The 23967-nt window shown below is 37.1% G+C and overlaps 1 protein-coding gene across 1 annotated transcript in view; it reads right to left on the bottom strand.

The window, feature by feature from the left end:
- Positions 1–23967, bottom strand: part of LOC148677782 (calcium uniporter regulatory subunit MCUb, mitochondrial-like) — a 63168-nt gene that overhangs the window by 14678 nt on the left and 24523 nt on the right. The window contains exons 2-3 of the mRNA XM_088626161.1: positions 1870–1942; positions 487–657 (exon numbers count right to left, since the gene is read on the bottom strand). Coding sequence (XP_088482287.1) covers positions 487–657; positions 1870–1942 — 244 coding nt within the window. The remainder of the gene's footprint in view (positions 1–486; positions 658–1869; positions 1943–23967) is intronic.

Genomic DNA, 23967 nt, shown 5'->3' with positions numbered 1-23967 from the left:
CTATACCATCAACAACCTGCTACTACAATTACATTTGGTCACACAAAGCAGTGTGAAGGAAATGAGAATTATAGTCAATTGACTCCATCTATCTAGGGGCAAGCACCAGGTCTAGGAGTGAAAATAGTCTTCACATGATAAGCCTGGTGAAAGCAAACAATTTTAATTGGCTCTATCCTGAATAGAGAAGAAGAAGAAGATCATACATAATTATACATAAACCCTTAAGTGCATAGAATAAAACGATGTGAAAAACAAGTTCTCAATTTCTGATAACTCATCGCATTGTACATTCTGTCTGCTCAAACATTCTCTTTATGCCCACTGATCTATTTTGGGGCTCTTTCCCTGACTCTTATTTCATAAAGACACTTTTGCTGTATATCACATGGAAATGATACTACACTGAAATTTCCCGCAAGTTATTTTGTTGGAGATGGGTATAATGCAAACTGTAATTCTCGTCTGAGCACGGGGGAGTGTTACCTGTACTGAGCACCGAGACAGAGGTCACGCCTTTGTCCTCCCTCTGAATGTCCTGGACGAAGTCCCCCACGGTCATGAGCAGGGGCCGCAGTGTGAAGCGGCATCGCTCTTTCCTGGAGGGGAGGGGGAGAGCCACCACAGGCCGCCCATATCTGTGCTCCACAGTGATGTCTTACAGGCAGAGACAGAGCCCCACATTAGTTATTTCACTCTGCATATACAGTACAGTATGTGAAAGGCGGGTGGCACGGTGGCACAGTGGTTAGTATTTGTGCCTGGAAGTGCTGAGACCCTGGGTTCAATTCTAGACCTGGAATTGGGTGCCTTGTGTGGAGGTTCCCCTCCATGTTCATGTGAGATTCCTCTGGGTGCTCCGTTTCCTCCCACAGTCCAAAGACATACTGGTAGGTTAGGTCTTCTGGGAAAACTGGCCCTGGTGTGTGTGCCCTGTGATGGACTATGTGCAGGTGCCTTTCACCTGTTACTTGACTGGATAGGCTCCAGTTTCCCCCACGTGCCCAGTTTGGAAGAAGTGGTTAGAAAATGGATATATGAATAGCCTCATTCACGTTTTATATGTACTGTATACAGCTAACTAAGGCACTTCACCCAAATGCCTCAACATATCAAGCGCACGACAAGGTCTACTGTATCTGGGGTGCAATGAAGCTGAAATAGCAGTTAAAGTGTGAAAGGATTTTAATTGAGGAACAGGGAAGAACATTTTTTACCTATGATAGAACGAAAGAATTGAGGACAATTTCAGCCTGAAGCACCTGGTTAATTATTTGACACATGTAATAGGATTCTTAGAGAGGGCAGATAACAGGCTTATTGTTACATCCCTTAGTGAGTGCTCTGTAATATTCACGGATATGTTGAATTAGAATAACATGACTAAACTAATTGTTCATTGAGCAATTTAAAAAAAAATAATGCGAAGAAAAAATAAAGAAGTATCTAATTAACTTCTGATTAATTATGAGATAACCCCAAAAATAAGGAGAACCTGTCATTTCACAATTCAAATACATAGCTTGAAAACAATAGATTAACACATTCTGACATTATACATTGTTGTAATGTTCTCTAACACAAGACCTAAATCTGATCATGTCTGCTTCAAAAATCCACACAACACCAGAAATAAATAAAATAATAAATAAAAAGTATTACAGAGGTAGACAGATATATTTACAAAATGTTTGCTTCAGTTGAACAAAAACGTCTTGAAGTTGAGATGCAGTACTTGTACAGTTAAAAAGAAAACAAATTCATGAATATTATTTATGATGAAATATCTGCAGAATCAAGGCGGACGTTCTGTTGGAGCTTCTCATGGCACAAGTTAACACGTTAGTTATAAAAATAAGGTAAACCTACCATTAGAGGGTGCTAGAGTACTGCAGAACACAGCTCTGTGTGTTCCCCACTGGAGCTGTACTTGACGCTGGATCTGAAATACAATGAAAAATTAAGATTGTTAACCTCTCTTAAAATCTAAAGGTACTGATACACCTAGTCCTATGGGATCAGCTTTCGTCTTTGGGAACTTTACCGGTGTGAATTACTTTTGTATTTCAAGACATTTCAGCACTTTTTTGTAATTTGAGCACACAGTCAGACCAATTGTTAATTGAAGTCACTGTGCAGTGAAAGCTTCAGCAAATCAATAAGCAGAAAAGGCCTTGAGAGGCTTTTATAGATAGAGTCTAAAAGGACATCAAAGAGCCCAGTTAAGTTAGTCTTACAGGTAACCTGTTCCTGAAGCTTTGGGACACTTGGGGGGAGCCCAGTGATCCATTAATCAAGCAATTTATTCAATTAAGAGAACTCTGGTCCTTGACAATTGAAGGGCACTAAATGTTTAAATTGGATTAAGGTTTTAATAAAGGATTAAGATTGTTAAATGTAACAAATCACATGATTAATTGGTGACACTATCATAATTAAAGTGTTCGAAGCCTTTAGACATTGGCAATTCAATTGTTACCAATAAAATCTATAGGACTACAGCTCTCCAGGACTGGGTTTGGAGACAATTGTTGTATAATATCATCTATCATCATCTAATATCATCTCCTTTGAGCCATAGAGTTATGATGACTGCCTTCCAGGCAAACGGCAAAGCTTTTTAATGAACTAATTCATTTATTATATTATCTGTATTTTTCTTATGATTCCACTGTTTTTCTTATGATGGTAATAATTTCAACTAATGATGAAATTAAATCTTAGATTGCATATCAGTAATGAGTATTTCAGCCCAGGACATTGCTAATTCAAGCAATTGCATAGGGCAAATATCTACTTAAACAGTACTAAACAAATTAACTGGCTTGCAGCTTTGGAAGTATCCTACATAGTTCCGCTACCTGGGACTTGATCAGGATTTGAATAGTATGATAAATGTTGTGGCAGTATACAGTATAAGAATAACAGTAATATCTATTCCGTTGCAGGCTTTTTTATCTGTAACAACTTATAGGGAGAAGAGAGTGAACTTCATTCTGACGAGCAGAGCAGAGTGCAGAGCCACTTGATTGTTTCATACAGTATGTAGGAGAAAAGGCGGTTTAGAGACAGATAAGTCAATGAAAGATTCAGGGTTTGTGCTATCCGTATCAGTCTTTAGTCACAAGATGTCAGCACAACATCTCTTTAAGGAAACCAGAAAAGTTACAAATTTAGTGTGACAGATTTCATTAGTATTTGTACAGAATATTGTCTATGGATAGATCTACAGAACTTGGATTTTGGAAGATGATTATGTAAATTGTTTTTAACCTTTCTTATGTTCCAACTACACAAAGTTACATTAGCCTAATCGCTGGAGGTCAGGAACAAAGGACGTCCTAATCCATTTAGCAGGCAAAATATTACTCAGAAGATTCCACACACTAATTTAAATACCCTCATGCAGTGCAGGAGTCACTACTGTGAGCTGAGACATAAAGAAACAATGGTTGATTTCATACTGAGAAGGTAAAAAAAATAAAAATAAAGTAGTCAATAAGCCCCAGTGGGAGTTATGATATCTTATTTCACAAGATTTCTGAAAATATAATGGCCCTTGGTAGTCACAGTATCCATGAACAAAATGTGTATGTCTGCAGAATTGCTTGATGTTATCTATTGCTCTCTCAAACACAGCAGTTTATGTGAACATAAACTGCGGCGAAAAGTAATCTTTGAATCATTCCAGCTCTGTAGTCAGAAAACCTGCTGAAGAATCTTGTTCTCTCTCACAGCTTCTGCTGACTGCAGTAAACCTCCTCATTTCTCCCCGTCTGTCAGCTGTCAACTAGTCCTGAAGAAACTCCAGCATAAGTGCACAAGACTGAAATGCATTTAATCAATATTAAATTAAATTGTTGGACAAAGCCAATATTCTTACATGTACCCCAAAAAAGCACTAGAATATATGCCCCAAAAAGTCATTTTATACCATAAATCTTGGTATTTTTGTGATGCTTCTTCATTGTACAAATGGACTTGTGAACACATATTGACAGAAGAGCTTTGTTTGTAGAGATACACAGTTATTAAATATTGTGCAAAATAGCTAAAAGGCAAACCTTTTTGCTTAATACGATTTCAGGCAATATACTGGCTACAATACTTGTGTGTAGCATTTTACGAGAGAAAAATCAATCTCAAATCCATGACAAGGAAAGAGATCTGTGACTGTGTCTACTATTCACAGTATCCTGACACTTCATTAACATCTGTAGGATGAAAAGTGTTACATCAGTGTAATTAACAAGGATTTTCATCACTTCTTCTCCATATTCTGAGTGTTTTGTTCATTTGACTCACTTTTGAAGAATAAGTCTGGGGTTCTGTTCACTTTCTGAGTGAACGAACATTTACTTTAGCATATACATTATCTGAAACCGGGAATAAAATAAACCAAGATAAACGGCTTATGAAATGAGTTTTTTTTAATCGCATTTCAAATCTCTATTCTTAATATTCCGTCACTTCCCGACTTTGCAGAAATACTCTGGCCTAGAGTATTGATGCTGATATTAAAAGACATTACCACCTTGGCTAATGGAATTGCCTGCACAATACCCATTCAGTGTTCCTATATCAGTCATGTCACAAATTTGTCTTTCCCAGTTTGAACGTACTGTACAGTGTATGTGTCATTAGTCGTGAAACAAAAAAGTCCTCAGTGAAACAGTGAAAATTCCATTTAAGTTTAATTTATATTCTGTATGTTTCCTGCAAAATATATTTGTGAAATAGGTGGCACAGTGCCTAGCATTGCTGCCTTGCAGTGCTGGGGCCCTGGGTTCAGTGCAGAACCTAAGGCACTATATGTGGAGTTTGTATGTTCATGCGAGTTTCCTCTGGCTTACTCCCACAGTCCAAAGACATACTGGTAGGTTAATTGGGTTCTGGGAAAGTTGCCTCTACATGCAAGTGTGTGCCCTGTGTTGGACTGGCGTCCCGTTATGGGCGTACCCTGCCTTGTGCCCGTTGCTTGCCACGATAAGACCCAGATTCTCAACGACCCTGAATTGGAAGAAGTGGTTAAAAAATGAATGGATATATAATATATACAGTATGTTTATTGTAGATAATACTGTATGCTAAATCAGGAGGCACCACATGACTGTAAATGCTTTTGCCCACTGGAATTAAAGTTTAAATCTATTTTCTTACTGTAATTCTGCCTTCTATTTAATTTTCTGTCAGGAACAAACAGTAATTTTGAAAAAGCAAATTCTGTCTTCATGCAAGACGAAGCATGTTGACATAACTTACTGCACAAACAATACAGTAGTGCTAGAGTGGAGAGATCAATTAAGGCTTGTCAGCATTAAGTTAAAAAGCAGTTCCAGCTATCCATGCCCATGCAAACCTAAGCCAGTGACTCACTCTTAAGTGCTGCATAATGGCTCCTTGTAGATTTAGTTTGGCTAGCAAATCCCACAATGAGACTCGAAGCATGTGGATCAAAATCTCTAGGCAGCAAGAAACAGTTATTGCTGGCATAACTGGAATAGCAGATGCAGTAACAGGAATACCACAGCAGTTCATGTTGTATCTCTACTTCCCACTTCCTCCATAAACATCCCACAGCTTCCCGTTGGAACATCCCCTGACAGGTGCACAAGACCAGATTTGAAAACCAGTCTAACTAAAATAAAGGTTGATTATTAACTTCAGCTGACCATTACAGAACATACCTGAAAGTACTTATATACAGTACTGTAAGTAGTGCCCATTAGAAGACGTGAAAACTACTATGGATACAAAACCCAATCCTATTGATCTTGCAGTGCACTGTTGTCGAGGTTATCCTCAATGTGCCCTTTATCTATGTGTAGCAGGTGTCACTGATCTTCAGTGTACAGTTTGTATACAAGACATTTGTTTCAATAGGTCAGTTAACTTCTAAACCATACAAATTATGAGGTCAACTGATTTATAAATTACAGTGTATGTAAAAGATTGGGTACCCCTGGTCAAACTGCATATCTCACAGAATCTCTAAGCAAAAAGAAGTTAACACAACCTCTGCAGGGCACAAACTTAAACATGACATATTTCTGCACATTTGAATGCACAATTACGGTTTTATTTGCTGAATTTAACAGATTGGAAAAAATAAAACAGTGAATGTGGCATACAGTATGCAAAACCCACAATCCAGAATCCCGAAGTCCAGTGGATTAATTAGTACTTCAAACCTCAAAAAAAGACCTCAAAACTTCATTGACTCATTAGGCTTTAAATTAAGCCAGGTGAAGACTATTCAGAGCTGAATAAATACTCTGATACTCCCAACCTCTCAGGATGCTGTTCCTGCTCTCAACAAACATGGGCCTCTTAAGCCACTAACTGAGGACTTGAACAAAGCAAGGGGAGACTATAAAAAAAGATATCTAAATGTTTCCAGCTTGGACTTTTCACTGTCAGAAACATCATTAAGAAATTAAAGTTAAGGGGAACTGTTGAAGTCAAAGCAAGATCTGGAAGACCCAGAAATATGTGTGATAGAACTGCTCGTAACTGGTAAACTGGTCAGATATGCAAAGCAGAACCCACATATCACACAAGGGACCTGCAGAAAAGTATAGCCGACAGCGGAGTAATGGTCCACAAGTCCACAGTGCAGTGTTGCTCACACAAAAATGATCTAGTCTCCACATAGAATCATTGTTCCTGCTATTAGTCTAGCCCTTTGCCATTTTGATTTCTTCACTTTTCCAATAAAATCAGAAACCTTTTTTGCTCCCTCATGCTTTCTTTCTTTTCCTATCATGTTTCTAATAAACTTTCATATTTCTGAAACACTGCCTTGCAGTGATTGTACAGATTGATCTAATGACATTAAACTTCAATAGCCATGTAACTTTAAGGAGTTTTGCATATTGCCCTTTCTCATTAGGGAAACCATACACCAACTGTGGAAAATGTTATGACAATTTAACACTTGAAAAAACCATTGCTTGAAATTTTCTTTAAAATCAGGTAAAGGAGATGAGCAGAGCAGACCATATTTGCGAGAGGATTAGAGAAGGTGCTGCGTTAATATTTCTGCTACCCTATAAGGACCAGATAAACAACAGCTTTATTGTTTCTTGCCTTTTGTAGTTCCAGTCAAACATGTGCAAATGAGATTCATCATCCCTTGCAAATATCCTTTCAACAGCCACAGGCAAGAGGCTGTAAGTACACATCCTGCCCTTCACACCTCGGTAATACTGTACACTCAGGTTATGCAGAGTAGAGACATCCACAGATCATATCTTCTTCTTTGTTGGATACAGAGGGGTCATATTTTGCAAAACACCTTCAAAACAGGGTCAATACTGGAGTGCAGTTTGAATAATATTCAAGCAAAGGAACAAGTAATAGGTTTATTCCATGCTGAAAAAAAGAAGAAAGAGAACACGTTTCGGCCGTGGAGCCTTCTTCAGGTCTCACACCTGAAGAAGGCTCCACGGCCGAAACGTTGTGTTCTCTTTCTTCTTTTTTTCAGCATGGAATAAACCTATTACTTGTTCCTTTGCAGCCTACGCATGCTGACGCAGCTACCCACCTGAAATATTCAAGCAGCCTTCAAGAGCACTGAAATACCACTTTTTTCTGTTGTTTTATACAATATGGAAAGATTCCACAGTAGGCACAGAAAGAAAGGTAATTATAGTAGTGATAAGGAAACACAAAAATGAAAATAAGGCCACTTTATGGCCAAAAATAAAATATGTACAGTAGCCAATTTGGCTAATACTAAGATTAAATAATCAGCCACTAAATACTCATTATTTCAATATATTTGCTTGTTTAGTTATTTTTAAAGACCTTGAACTCTTTGGAGATGAGGTCACTGCTTTACAGTAGAAGAAAGGTCCCATGAAGGATTTGCTTAAGCAATTTCAAATAAAGAACGTCTCTTTACTAAAACTACAGATTCTCTTGAAACTTGTGAGATTTGATGCAGATACATTATTAAGTAGATGTTCAACCCATTCAACTTCTTGCTGGTGTTTTTTATGCACCTTGTTTAGCATTCACTGTTACTACCTGATTCGCAGGCGAAATGAAGGTAGTAACAGTGAAATGTGATGTGAAATGTGCAAAACGCATTTCACATCAAAACAATGTTATAGCTCAGGAACAAATTAGACCTCTTCATCAAGGGACACAGTTACCTTTTCACCACACTATGACATTCCCAGATGGTTTATTTGTAATTAAAATTTATTTCCCAAACTGTCAGCTGTCCCAGTAATTTACTACCTTTTTTACAATATGCATAACAAGCAGTCAAGAACATGTCACAGTCACATAGAAAATCTTACAACTATCATGGTATCATTATATACTGTATACATCATCAGAGAAGGTCACTTAGGCAATTCATTAAATCTGAAATTTGATTGAAAGTTCATGTGACAAGATTATATTGTAACTGTTTAATTTTATCATTTGCATTTTTAAATTGTTTTCCCTTAAAGTCTGTCTTTGTATTCACTCTGTTCACTCTCTATGACTGTTTCGATTTGAAACACCACTTCATATAGGCATACAAGTGCACAAGCATAACCAGATGATGTGAAAAAGATGTTTTTGGACTAAACTATGTACTCTGTCATTACAACACCTAAACCAACTCTGTGCACGTAAGGATAGGAAACTGATCCACTGTAGACTATATTAGCAAAGTTTAATGTTCAGACAAGACACATACAGTAACTCAATTACTAATGTACATATTTCATACATATAACTTAATCAACAAACACTTATTAAATGTTTGCCTTGAGTATATGATAATCTTGCTGCAGTTGTCTGTTCCTAAAATGGCTGAGACAGCAGATATCCACCTGCTTGGCAGTTGAATATTCTATTTAGAATTTGATAAACCCCATGCAAAAAAATTGATCATGCAAAACAGTCCTAGGTTAAAGCTTATCAAGTATAAAAAGGACAGGACAAACACCAGTGAAATCCTTGTTCATTTCTGATCTAACTGGCACCACTGTCCGAAAGTTCATCTCACTTCTGAATACTCAGCTGTTTAGCATTGGGTCCCTCCCTCCAAACCCCCCCTCCCCCAAAATTTGTGTTCATTTTAACATAGTTATCTTCTTAACTAAAGATTGATGAAGCACTGCCCACATATCCCCTGTAGTGATGTGTTTTTGGAGCTGTCCAGGAATGGTGATGACTTCCAAGAATTAAATCTTTGGATCACCAAGCTACAAGCAAAGCAGATAAGCTAGATAAGGCTGAACAACCTCTTCTCATTTTCTTATGTTCTTTCATATCCATCAAGTTATGAATTTAGAACTTGCCAATGTACAGGTAGTTGACAAGAAACTGAAACACCTGGGTAAATGAGGGACATCAAGCATGTGGATAGCACGAGCTACCACACAATCCAGCATATTGAGTCTGTACTTCTCTCAAAGTGTATTCACTTGACTTCAAAAACTGTTGGTTCTATGGGTGTGATCAATGAAAATGCAAGACAGTTATTCACCTTCCACTGCATTCAAAAGATAATTAGTTTTGTTGGAATCACAAATTGCTCTTTAATACCAATTGACCCAAAGTGAGTGCAACAAATAAACAAGATGAATTAATAGTGGTGGATTTTGTAATTTGTTGGAGACTCACAGAAAAGTAATACAATTCCACAGCAATTGGAATCATTATTGTTCTTTCCATGGCATATCAACCTAATTTTGGCATCATTTTCTCAAATTTCCCTGAGATGCGACACAATCATTGGTCCTGTGGCAACACTTTATATCAACGCAGCTGGTCAAAAGCTGAAAAAATTCTGGAATCTCCTCTACAGAAGAGACATTTAAAAACCTCATTCAAATATATTCAAAAGGAGGTAAAGAAAATTGAAAAGACATAAATAAAAAATGGCTCAGCTGTCATTATTTCATCTATAGGCTGACTGTTACACAGATGTGATCACTCAGTGAAATGAGAAATTTCTATCATATACTGTACAAATAAGAGGTATGATTCAATTGTTGCCAAAAGGATGGAACATTAAAAAAAATACAAAAAAGCCTTTGGAACATCCAGTGTATACACAATTGTGTATACATGGATACACATGGCCATCCAGGACACAATTGTATCAGCAGTAAATACTATATAATGTTTTTGAATTGGAAAGACAGCTTCCCCCCATCAGTAAGTATATCACAGTAATCCTACATGGCTGTACAGAATTATGCTATGTTTATTCTGTCATAGCAAGCATGTCACTTGAAATGAACACGTCTACTATGCTGAAGTCATTGATTGAAGCCTTATGGTTTTGAAACTGTTGACACTCAAAAAAGTTAGCTTGGTTGAAAAAGACCAAGAAGTGTTGAGGAGCTACTCTGAAGAAGGAGGACAGATGATCAATAAGGTGTTGAGTAAAGGTTATCCGTTTTACATTTTAATCACCCTGTCAGAGACCCTGACACAAATGGCATGTCTAACTGTAGCATGTGTCTTTTTCAACAGTTATGGATTAAAATAAATCGAGCAGCAGACAAACAACAAAATGAGCCTGTAGGGACACCTGCATGAGAAACAGATACAGGGAACATGGACAGAAATGAGACTAGCCAAGGAAATGAGCTAATGGTAGAATTTGGTTTTATGTGTTTTGTATAGTTGTTAGGGACCAGTTAAATTGCGTGTTTGCTTATTTATCTTTACAATATTGTCTGTAAGTGATAGACAGAACATCGGTTTTACCTGTTCAAGCTCTAAAATACAACCTATTTGATGTAAATGCATCACTCTTCACAAAACTATCTATTAAGCTCAGTTCAAAAGATGTTAAAAACGCCTTTAATAATATACCAGCAATTTCACAGCAACAGGTTGCTGACTGTGCTCAAAATAAGCTCAAGCTTATAGCAGTATCTTAATAACCAATACTTAAATTCAGAGGCATTAAACTGGAATATAATAAAATAGGACATAGATAAAAATAGGACAAAATAGCAGGGTGTGCTGACTGCCAAGAAATGCATTACAGCAATCTTCTTTTATTTCTTCCATTAACTGAACTATATATGAATGCCTAATTAGAGACACTAAAGACTGGAATATAATTTATTTTGTTTATTGCAGGACACGTTATTCCACACAAGCTTTGTCTGTGTAAACAAACAAAAGTAGCATAGCACTGGCAGCCCTACAGCTTACACTTACACATTCCTTGGTCTAGTTTACCCAACACTTTTTAATGCCTGTTTAATAAAATTAGAAGAGGCAACACTGATAAAAACACTTAATATAGACAACAAACGAAATGCAATAAAAATAAACAATGAGGATTTTAATAAGAAAAATAATCAAAATATTTTAAAAAAATGAATTTTGAATGAAACTAGGCTTTACAAATCTTACTTTTTGAAGACCTAAACAACTCTTGAAACTTCCCTCTCTAAAGAAAATACCATATAACTTAAGAGATCACACTTTTTCACTACTTTTGAAGACAGAACTCAAAATATGCTGCTCAATAGTTTCTCTACAGAGACTGTTAAACTATTTACTGTTTACTATTATAAGCCACAGATGACATAAGAAGGTGTACATACTTTTAGATCATAATAGTCTTCTTGTAATTCATACAGTACAGTATATAGCATTTCTCCTTGTTAGTAGAATTTGTATTCTACTGACAAGTAGAAGTCCTTTGCCATACTGTTTATTCAAAACACTTAAGTCTATGTTACTGTATATTAGTAATTCAAAAGTTCACATCTAGGAACCACAAGCTCAAATGAAAGGCAATTTTTCTTAAATTGCAGCATTATTTTAAAACTTATTGGAATGGGCACCTCATGAAAACTAATTCCACACCCAAGTGATTCTGCAAGTAGTTTCAAGATTTGTTAGTTAGTGACTTACAGCTTCTATTAAAGAGGCAAAAATAGAATCATCAAAATACAGTAGCCCTATCTAAACTTCAGTTTTTTACTGTAAGACCTCTATTTACCTTAGAAAATAATATTCTCCTCTTAAAAGAATATGTGAATAATGTTTACCAAATAATAAAGCCCCCCTATTTCCTGTCTAAGTGGAACGTACCTCAGAATTTTTGTCATTGCTATTGCATGATTCGTCCTTCTAATCTTTATCTTTCAGTACTGTTTTTTTTCAGTTAGCTTGTGGCTATGTCTTTCCTCATCCTTTGCACGTCAGACATAGACAGTGTCTTTTTTTTTATCACTGTCCATACCGTCTAGCTTGTGCACAGCAGTTAAGTTTTAATTCAAGCGCACAGTGTCTGTTCGATTTGTCCCGTCTAGGGAGTGCTATACAATAAAGTGACAAGGACACAAAGTACTTTGTTATGGAGAAGAAATTCAAATAGAATCAGAGCCCAGAACCGAAAAAAAACAAACAAACTTTTTTTATTAGAAAAGAATGTAGACCAATATTAAATAATAAAATGGAAAAAGGATGCTTTTGTTAGAGGACATTTATGACATGTAATAATTTACAGTGGGTTAACTCTGGGCATTGGTCCATTATCTTTTTGCTAGGAAGAATTATACTGTTACAAATAGAGGACAGCTATTTTTCTACTGTAAAATCTATTATTATCTTTCTACTACTACCCCATCATGCTGCCCATAGATGAAGTCACAGTGCAAAAATATGTGAATGTTAAGCACAGCCATTTTATTTGTGATCATGCTGATAGACACAAATGAAATGGATATCATTGGCTTTTTTTAAAGCACTGTGAAACAGAGTCTGTTCCAATTTGCAGTAACTCCCCCCCTTCCTCCCCTTTAAGGTACTGTAAAGCTACCAGCATAACCTTCATTCTCCTAATTCTGGTCTCCTATCTGTCCCCCAAGCCCATCTACACTCTACGGGTGACAGGGCTTTCCTGTTATGCCCCAAAGCTCTGGAACTCTCTCCCCAAGGATAGCAGAGAGTCATCGTCCCTAATCTCCTTCAAATCTAGCCTCAAAACCCTCTTCTTTAGAAGAGCCTTTACTTAACTGGTTCCGTTCTTTACCCCTCTGCTCCTACTGTATTCAGCACCCCCATACACTGTCTCCTGTAACTGCATGTTCTTATTGTGCATATGTTGTATTTTTTTCATTTTTGTTATTGTTTTGTAAAGCACACCTTTTAAGGGCGGTATATAAAATAAAGTTTTATTATTGTTATTATTATTATTATTATTATTGTTATTATTATTATTATTATAACAGATAGCAAAGGACGGATGTCTTGATGGGTGGATGAATAGCCCGTTGCAATGTGAGCAGACTTACAAATCACAAACAAATCGGTGATTCCAATTTGGCCGAGTATAAAATAACAAACAAAATGCTGTTTAATGTTGCAAAGGAGCTTTATGGAAATTCTAAGTAATAGTGTTGATGTATTAAACTATTCTGCAGTATTTGAAACTCGTGTTTACTGAGGACGGGAGAATAGAAATGTTTTTTCCGCCCCATTTGGTCTAACTAGCTTCTTTAATGATGATGATGATGATGATGATGATGTGGCTCTTTAGGCTGTGAAGTCTTTACTGTCACTGGGAAATATGTTAATGAAGCAGCTTCTGTGCCCAGAGCTGGCTGTGGAGTCAGTGGCATTTAAAGCAGGAGCATTTCGACAACTACAGTTGTACTGAGGTTTTCAATTATCACAGCAGGGTGCTGGATCACAACCTCTCACTGACCTTTGCACCCCACAGCTGATGGAAATTCAGTCCCTCCAAAGCACGATGTTTTCCATCTCAGTGCTGATAATCTACTCTGTGTAGAAACGCACCATAGCAAAAGAACGGTTTCACAATTTGATGGTTTGTATTGTGTTGCCTCAGCCCTTTGCTCAGATCACAGCTTTCCAGCTTTTCTAAACACGTCCAGGCGTTTTCAAATGGCATCAAGAGTCCAAGTTATACACAAGACTACGCTACCCGATGCTAAAGGTTCTTAGAGTTTGAACCGTGATCCAACCACAGAGAATTCAGCACAACAAAGATTTGAAGTTGTGGTACAGTCAGAAAAGTGAGAAACACTGAGCAGCTATTCTGTACCAGTAGCTCCACTATACAGTAGATCAAGTAGGAAAGTGACTTCACTAATATACTGTATACTCAGAGCCATTACTATCCAAACAAAAAAGGTTTTAGGCCAACAGCATTGGCCATTTTATTAACCCTCGGTAACAAAATAAATTGATGGTATCGCAAATTCCTAATTAAGCACAAAGTTGTGATCTATGTGACAGCACTGTATAGTTGTCATGTTGTCGCAAACCCTTGGTCTCACCACAGGCAAAGGCGCGAGTTTGCTCTAACTGTGACATGAAGCAGCCCTTCCTGCTCACTTATCACTGTTATAACTAACGTAATTTGATGTACTGTAAGAGCAATACTGTAAGTACAGATTATGCAGCAGACATTTCACCACAGAAATGCTCCAACATGATTTACATGCAGAGATGATACGTAAGTTGTATTTGTCGGCAAAACCTTCTCAAAGTTGAGAGCAATATTTCTATGGGATTGAAGGTGATGTATTCTCAAGCCTATAACACAGCCTTTTCACCTCACAAGCACAGTACCTGGAACGTTTGTCTATTTTGTGATGTAAAATGGAGGTTTTACACGTTACTCTGTACAGTTTACTTTTATTGTGGTTTGAAATACACTCATCAGTGCCAATTCTTTCTAACCCCAAAATGTAAAATAGCATTTCTGCTGCCCTTATGACCTACACTAAGTCATGATTTCATAAAAGAGCAGGTCTAGGTATTCACTTTTATTTGGTTGTAAATATTTCTAATTGTGTTTTGTCTATTTGTTTTTGTAAATAAATCGGTGGTTTGCGTCAAAACTATACTGTAACAGGAAAAAAAGAAGGCACACGACCATAATCAACATTCCCTGAGTAGTACATTTTTCTTATTTTAATCAATCAATTTGCTCTGTTTGGCAAGCTGGTGTTAGGACCTAATTTCTAACTTTGTTTACCTTATTTTATTTAAACACCCTTATTACAATTGGTGTCTGAACACAACAACTGTAATCCTTCTCATTTGTAAAAACAAATATGATCAGGAAAAGGTGCTTAAACTAGTTTTGAATCTAGTTTGGTAGTTATGTTTTCCTTGTGCATGCTTTATCCAAAAAACTGTATCAACTGCTACCAAATAACACAGTATTAAGATATTTAGAGGAAAGTCTCGTCCCATTTTGCTTGCAGAATTGCCTACATTTGAAGTTGTGATGAGGGTAGCCATGTGTGGGATTGAACTGCATGCTTGGTGTAAGGTTCTAAACGTTGTTCTAACCGAGAAAGATGAAGAATTCCTGTCACATGCCTGCCACCGATAATATTTTTGCGAGCAGGTTTGTTTCTCTTGTTTCAGATTTTCAAAATTCTACAACTGTTCAAGTCTCCTCGTTAAAGCAAATCTACTGAAACACAACCCCCGTAAAAGATAATCTGTCACACAACATTCCATTGTATTTTTATTTAGGAGCCTCATATTGCTACAAAATTAGCATGCATTCAGTTTTAGTATTTGCAACCTTTCTGATGTAGTGATTCAGGTTTAAAGCCAAATGGAAGAATGGCACAGTAGCACAGTGGTTAGCATTGCTGCCTTGCTGTGCTGGGGCCTGGGTGTCCTATGGTGTAAGGACATACAGGTAGATTAATTGGCTTCTGGGAAAATCTGGCCCTGGTATAAATGTGTGTGTTTGTCTGTGTGTGCTCTGTTCAGGCTGTACTGAATAGACATATTAGAAGATGGATGGACTTCATCTATTTTGGCAAGCGATTGAAAGTTTTACCAAAGTAAAATTGTTATGCAAATTTAATGCATCTTCATTTTATTCATGCAAGATTTATAGACTTGGGTCATTATCTCAAACGCATTATTGAATGTCTCAGTTATTCTAAAGTTTGTTGAAACAATTATTTTATTACCTTTCACTCAAAAGTCAGGAACTAAGAGTAGGTCTTGCTTTGTTTAGCTTTTTGGCTGTTTCCTTCTATATGATATAGCCTATAAAATGAACTGGAATTTATTTATTACATAAAAAATGATTAACCTCTTAAATCCTAAAAAAAAAAAACAGCTCAAGGGGTAAACAAACAATATCAACCTTTTCTCTATTGTAAGTATTCAATGTTTTCTCCAGTGCTGAAAAACTAACACTACATTTGTTTTCAGAAACTGAACAGATGAAAAACACTGATATGTGCGACCCACTGTCTTGTACCAGTCAGCCATTGGTAACGGATTTACAATTATTTTAAAAAATCATCATTTAACATGCCTATGATTATGAGGATAAGGTTAAAGCATATTCTTTATCAGTACTGAAATAAAACAATTTGAAACTTATTTCACCAGTGGGTGCAGTTATACTAAGGAACACTGTGACCTAAGCTGGCCAAGCTTTTCTGAACTTAAGATGAGTAAAGAGCACTTCTATCTCTAATGAATATCGGAAAGCAACCAAAAGAAAACAGCTCAGGGCACTTGTCTTTTTCTCCGATGATCAGAGTGGCTGCTGAAAAGAAAGATCGCCTCATTCAGCAGGCTTTGCATAAGGAAACAACAGTTCAAGGAGAGTTGCCACAGGCACCTAGATACAGTACCTGAAATGGAAATGCTCTGTGCCCAGGAATCAACACTCTCAAGGAACAGTAATCATCCCTCTCACACAATCGAAATGCATTGCTCGTGAGGATGCCGTTTCACTGCATTTTACCACATTGTAAAATTGTGGCTTACAGCTTTATGTTCCAATTTAAAAGGTTAATCATTTTTTTTATGAAATAGATAAACTCCAGTTCATTTTATAAGCTGAGGTGAAAACAAATGTATTTTACTTGATGCTGTCTCTTCATAGATTTGTATCATTAACCTTTCAAAATTGCTTTTGTGAAATGAACAGTAATGTTTAGCTGGGAGTGAAAAATACTGTATATCATCCAGGAAGTGTCTTACCATAAAGTAAAAAAAATGGAAATAAGCTAAACAACTTTGTTCATATGTGCCACTAAAATGTACAGTCTTTCTTCGCCTTCTAAAAAGTCAGAAATAAACGAAACAACGGCAGAATACTAATACATTTGTTTTTTGTTGCTGCTAATGAAAATATTTTGTTTTTTATATCAAAACAGTAACGTACCATTTTTACAAATAAACCACAATGAAGTGCCTGAAGCTCAAAGAAAAACAAAATGTAATAATTACATTATTTATATACACAGCCCACACAAGAATGTTGATATTAACCCTATTAGGCTGAGCCTATGCGATGAATAAAGACACAGGAGCCCCAAAACACTCAGCAGACACATTATTGTGAGGTAGGGCATGATGGGCCCATCACTGCAACAGAAAACCTCGTTTTACCAACCACAGGCAAGGTTATGAGGCCCCTGGCTTTGAATCAGAGCACCTCAGAGTATGATGATGACATTCTGAGTAGCCTGCCAAATTCATGGCACATATAACACATTTAGGGATATGAAATGTGAGAACAGTAGGGCTACTAAACTTTTTTTTTTTTTACAAACACTACGTGTGGCATGGGGAAGAGGCCAAAATTAGGCATGTGTCTACAGTACCTGTAGATCTTGTGTGAACATATTGTGCTCTAAGGTTTTTAGATTTCTGACCTCCAGAAAGAGTAGTCTTGAGACAGCAGAATCTCATAAGAACACTTTTTCTGTTAAACCCTCCATTTACACTAGAATCTTTTTACATATGAAAGATACACCAAGGTACAGTACATGTAATGCAAGGCAGCCTCACCCTGGTAAAGAATGTCTGTCCTGGGTACATATCCTAATGAGTCAGCAGCTATATCACCCTGCAACTTACATCTGACTTACATCAGTGAAGATAAGCAAGTATGCGCTAGGATGGGAGACCTCCTGAGAAAGCTTAGGATCCTGTTGGAGGAAGTGTTAGTGAGACCAGTAGGGAGCACTCAACCTGCAGTCTGAGTGGGTCCTACAGTAATGCCCCAGTATAGTGATGGGGACACAATACTTTAAAAAAAGGCACTCACCTTCAGGTAAGATGCAAAACCAAGGTCCTGATTCTCTGTGGTCATTAAAAAGTTCATGGCATTTCTTGAAAAGAGTAGGGGCATAACCCCTGTGTCCTGGCCAAATTTCCCCCTGGCCTTTACCAATCATGGCCTCCTACTAATCCCCATCTGTGAACTGGCTTCATCACTCTGCTCTCCTCCTCACTGATAGTTGATGTATGGCGAGCGTACTGGTGCACTATAGCTGCCATCACATCATCCAGGTGGGGTGTCGTGTAACTATAGCTATAGTGCAGTAGATGTAATTATCAAAGGGTCCTTTGGACCACATGACCTAATTGAAACATGAATTAAATGTTTTCCTTGTTAAATCAAAACACAGTTAAGTACTGTATACTTTTCTTGTATTAAACACGTGTTAAAGACACCAACTAAACCTGGAGGGACTCCTGTCCTCCAGGACAAAAACAGCCCATCTCTACTCTAGGGATGTTAGAATCAGGGTGGTAACCAACCCTGTTGAGTTAATTCAATTTTATTTTCATGCTGCTCCTCATATGACCAAATTGTTTTATTTCCCTCTTCTTAGTTGGCCTAACAGGGGGTTCTAAAATCGCTCAACCATTGATCTCCTTGGTAATTAATGAAGCTCTTATTCTGCTGCTTCTTTAATTACTGCATTTTTAATTAAAAATTACAGTACGCCTTGGTGCATCACAGAGGAAACACTGAGCAAAACTGCAAACCCTGCAGTGCCAGATTATACTTCTGTCCCACTTTGCTAATTTATTTTCATGCTTGCGAGAAGAAGATGATCTTTCTTTTCACAACTCTCCTGCAGTAAGGATTAGTAAACCCATTCAAAGGGCAACAAAACATGTTCTTATAACTGTGTTATAGTAAAAAAGACTATATGAATCTTTAAAACTCAAGCTCTCAAACTGAGATCGAGAAGGGATCACAGTTTCTTTTAAGGGCTGAGAAAAAATCCCTTAAAAACAGTCAAAAACACTCCAGCATGTTGGAAAGGTCTAGGCAACTCCAGTGATTTAGGAACATTCGTATAGATTTGATTAATATTTCATCTGATCAATTATGAAAATAATTATTTCAATAGCTGGTGGCAAGCTCATGTACAGACATCCATCTAGTGTGCAGCCTAGAGCAGGGTTTCCCTCAAACCGATTCTCACAGAGCCACAGCCACAGACTTTGTGGTTCTCAAATAAACTCTCAAACCTGTCGCACTTATTAGCTTCATTGTTTAAAAATGAATATTGTTGCAACTAGTGTAAGCAACTGTTGAAGTATCTTAAACACTTTAGATACAATTTAAAAACAAAATTTACAAAAAGAAAATACTGCACTTTATCACCTACACAATAAAAAAGTCTGGATTTCCTTGCAAAAGTACAGAATCATTTTAAAGCTTTTGTGACCAGAGAAAAAGTAATGCATGAGAGAATGTTTGTATATCCAATAGCAACAACATTGTCAATTTATATTCTATTGTGTTATACTTAACAATGGGATACAGGTTCTACCATGACAAAAAATGCCATAGTAACATACAAGAAAAAAAAATGATATTATGCTGTGCTTTCAATTTCCTGTTAATGAAGAGGGAAACATGCGATAGATATGCGAGTACTCCAAAACTTACACATGCACACTCGTCAGATGTTAATTTCTATATACTGTGACAACTTCTTATTTTAAGAACAATCAAGATTGATCTAAATATAATATGCTGTATGTGGGGTGACTCAAACATGGCTACACAAAGATGCGTTGCATCATGCCCAACAATGTTTATAGCAGTAATGTCTATTTATAGTCTTACTGGACCTGTGTACTGCAGTTTTTAAATTCCAGCTAATTTAATTTAAATCAACTAATTACTGGCTTAATTTGACCAAAATTAACTTCTTCTCCCTCCCAGTTGCTACTGCTTTGAAAAGACCAAGAAAACCTACAGACCCAAAACCCCTCCAGGAACAGAATCGAACAGCCCAAATCTAAAGCTCCTTCTAAGCAATATATCTGTAAAAATGGTAAAAAGAAGTGCTCCATTACTTTCTACTTATTTGAGAACAACTAAATATCTGTCAGGAGCAGCCAACAACTCATACTTATATCCTGTTTTTCTTTATTTTGCCAGTCCTGCTTAGGTTATGGAGGTTTTAATAACTAAATCACGAAAGGTAAATACAAATATACCGTGAACTCTGCAAAACGAAGTGCAGCAGAGCAGAAAAAATCCATAACAGGCAGACTGTGATAAATCATGCCACGATTTTTCTTAAATAGACATTTTTCCCCAGTTTGATCTAGTACTGAATGTTCAGAATTTGAATTACTCTGCTAACAACAAGAACCTCAGCCAAATTCAAAAGTGCTGAGCTATTTGTACAGATGTCATGGCGGGGGGAGAGGCAGGGGTGTATTAGAAAATTGGTATATTTATTTTTAACATTCCTGTGTTAAACACTATTTAACCATTTACTTTTACAAAATAAAAGCAGGCTTGACGGCATTCAAAATTCAGTGATTTATACATTCCAGAAATAATCCAGAGACAGGAGCCAAGACTTTGTCAGCTTTTGCATCTTTACCTAAAGGAGAGCGTGTCAAATAAAATGAACTTATTAATAAGGCATGGTGTCCTGTATTCACCGTCACCCCTTGTTGTTCATAATTTCATAATAGTCCTGCAGTTCTGAATGTATTTGAATCTCCAAATAGAAAATACTTTAATTTATCTGATACTCCGTAATTAATTTCGGTGACTGAAGTGATGTGGCAATCTCACATTCTTCTGACTCATCATGCACACGTCACTGCTTTGTCTAGATAAGCCACTCAGAGCCAGCGTTGTCATATTATGCTCTCCCTGCAGGTAACATGCTGAATGTAGAGTACTTACTGTCCTAGTTCTCCAACAGAGGTGAATCAAAATTGAATCCTTAAGAGCTCTGAATTATAAATTCCTAGTGAAGCAATCTACCGTGGATGCCATAATGCTACTAAGTCAATTACTGTTATTAGCTTGCTTTATAGGAAAAACGAATTATGGACAATTTGTTTGGATCAGTGAGGAAATTATTTCACATAAGCATTTTCCTCCTGAAGATCAGTTTCCATTACTGATAGTGGCCAGCAAGTATACTGAATACGATCCAGAAGCAGCAGAGGTCCTTGTGCTTTAAAGTTTAAGTATTTTCTAAATGTATTCTGTTCGATTTAGTCTATTGAAGATGCTCTACCTCTGCTACCTAATCACTGAACTGCTGCAATGAGACCACAAATAGTGCCCAAGCTTGTATTTGGTGATTTTAAGCAGTTTCCTTAAACATGAATGGTCTGAATAATAGTCTGTTTTTATTTTTTTTAAAGAAGCTATTATTGATTTCACAATACAGTATTTTATCTTCTGGTATACTGTGAAGACATCAGGCCTTTAACAGCTTCATCACAGTGTGACTGAGCCACATGCTATTTTGTATTTAATTGTAACTGACATAAACAGATCAGGACTGGATCTGAACAAGATGCTGTTTAGGAGGCAAAATGGAATTAAAGTGCAATCTCAGGGTTTAGCAAGGCCAAACGGTGCTGATAGGTGTGAAACCTGGGAGACAAGCCAAGCGGAGCCAAAATTTAAAAGCTCAAATTCTTTTCCATTGGGAAATGAAAGAGAATATGTTCAGAATGTGAGGTGAGAGGTGAGACGTACAGTAGTACTCTGCTTGCACATCAGGTAGGGTTAAAAAAAAAGTCTGAACACACAACGGATTATTAATATTTTCACATTTTTTTTTAGCTTTGGTCTTTTCCAAAGCAGATACCCTGGCTTCTTTCAACTAAAGGCTGGATGAGCTCTCCAGATCAAGAAGCTATTACCAAGATGGATAGGTTTCATGGTCTCCCATTTGTAACCTTTCATTAGATATATTTTCCAAAAAGAAAAAAAAACAAGATTTGAAAACAGCTGCATAACGTGATGTTTGTTGTTTTTTTAAATCAGAAATCTTCAATTCAATACAATTTTCAAATTCTCTCCCTTTGAATGCTGCCCCAAAGAAATGTTGAAGCCTTTGCCACCACAAAATGATCCATGGATTATGTGATGAAGTGATAGCCCACAACACGCTATGCAAATGTTTCAGTTAAAAACAAAAATGTAGAAACACTATCGCTAAGAGTGTATGACCGTACCACATCATTTGTGATGTTGTAAAATAAATGGATTCACGGCTATATGGCAGTTCACTTGAATTATGATATTTTCTTTTACTGTTTGTGGGAGACTGGTTTCTTTTTAGCAGCAAACATAAAAAATGAATTTAAACTGCTGATCATCTACATCCCTCTCCTCTGTGTTCAACGCCTGTATGTCTTGGCTCTGAGGTGCCAGGAAGCCGTGTTGAGAAGCAATATAACCTGGAGAGAGTTACGAAGAGATGCAGGGATCGATTAAAGTGATGGGCATCCAAGCAAGACGTCTGACTGGGGGCTGAATTGGGAAAAAAAAAATCACATTAACAAGCAGACGGAAATGTCAAGCCCAGATGTACTGCTTCTGCTTTTCCTTTGTAGGAAAGCTCTGGATTTACAGCATATTACCACCAGCTCCAACCTCTTTTCTTTAACAAACTGTGAAATAAAATAAATCCAAGTATCCACCTGCAGGGCACAGCAACACTGATTACAATGTGCACAATATATGTCAATACTATCAGAAGGCACTGAACAATTCCAAACAGACAGGATGAACTCCAGTTGTCATTACAAGGCTCGCTCTTTTGCAATGCACCTTTTTTTAGAGGCAATTACCATGAGGAGGCACTCACCTTTAAATGTAATTGATTCAAGCCTGCTCCTATGAATTAAGTACATTATCAATCCAGTCAGGATGCCAAGCTATTTAAAAAAAAATTCTACATGAAAAGGTGTTAATCCTAAAACAAGCATGGCACCAAATCACTTCATTTTCTCAGATAGGAACAGAGGAATCTGTCTTCTCGGTCTTATGCTGGTTTTTAAAAGGGAGATAAATAATTTCAACATTACATTTTTGAATCCATGTAATTCACATGCCTCATTTATTAACCAGTCTCTAACAAATCTTTCATTCTGAGAGCAATGTTAACAGAACGCTGGCTTTCATTATTTGAAGACACTTTAGAGAGTGTAGTCTATTTGGAGAGACTACACTCTATCTAATATCTGTAGTCTAAACTTAAGCGTATACAGTAAGACAAATTTTGTGGTACCAAGACAGCACTGTTAGGAAGCCATATAAAGTAAGTTTCTTTTTACTGAGGAAAAACTAGCCTCCTGAAGGGTTTCATCGTAATGTTTAATTTCTATATGTACTTTCGGCACGTGCTAAGTTTCTCCTACCAGGTCCACCCCCAAATAAACCCCTCAAATCTACTGTATCTCCACCTTTGGAGCCCTAGCTACACTTATAAGCACTCGTGCTATCTAATAAGTTGGCTGGCGAAGATTTTAATTTAAAGTTTATACTCAGAGACCAAAGCACACCACAAGAAAACACTCCTCTCTCTATTTTCACTTCTTGCAGTAAACACAGCTTCAGTGTCTCATAGAACCTTCAAATAAGAGACAAAAAGGACTGTGCTTACCACACCCATTTGTGCTCTGAGAGCCATAGTAATCATTAATAGCTGCACATTGGAAATGAGCCCAGTGGCGTTCCCTTTGGCCTCTCGGAAATGTATTGTCCTCATTGGAATAGGGCAGAGTAAATCACAAACTTCTGTACAGGGCGAGTAGAGGCTTCTAAAACGTCTAAATATGCTCCTTCTATAATCATCCATCACATTCTGTCACAGGACTCATTCTGATTTGCCTCTGACACCAAAGAAGACCATCAGTTTTCCACACAGAAGCCTCCACAAAAACAAT

This window comes from Lepisosteus platostomus, chromosome 1, assembly GCF_059453375.1.
Source record: "Lepisosteus platostomus isolate fLepPlt1 chromosome 1, fLepPlt1.hap1, whole genome shotgun sequence".
In the NCBI taxonomy this organism is placed as follows: Eukaryota; Metazoa; Chordata; class Actinopteri; order Semionotiformes; family Lepisosteidae; genus Lepisosteus; species Lepisosteus platostomus.
Note: the sequence above shows the minus strand (reverse complement) of the source record. Positions and strands in the feature narration are given on the sequence as shown.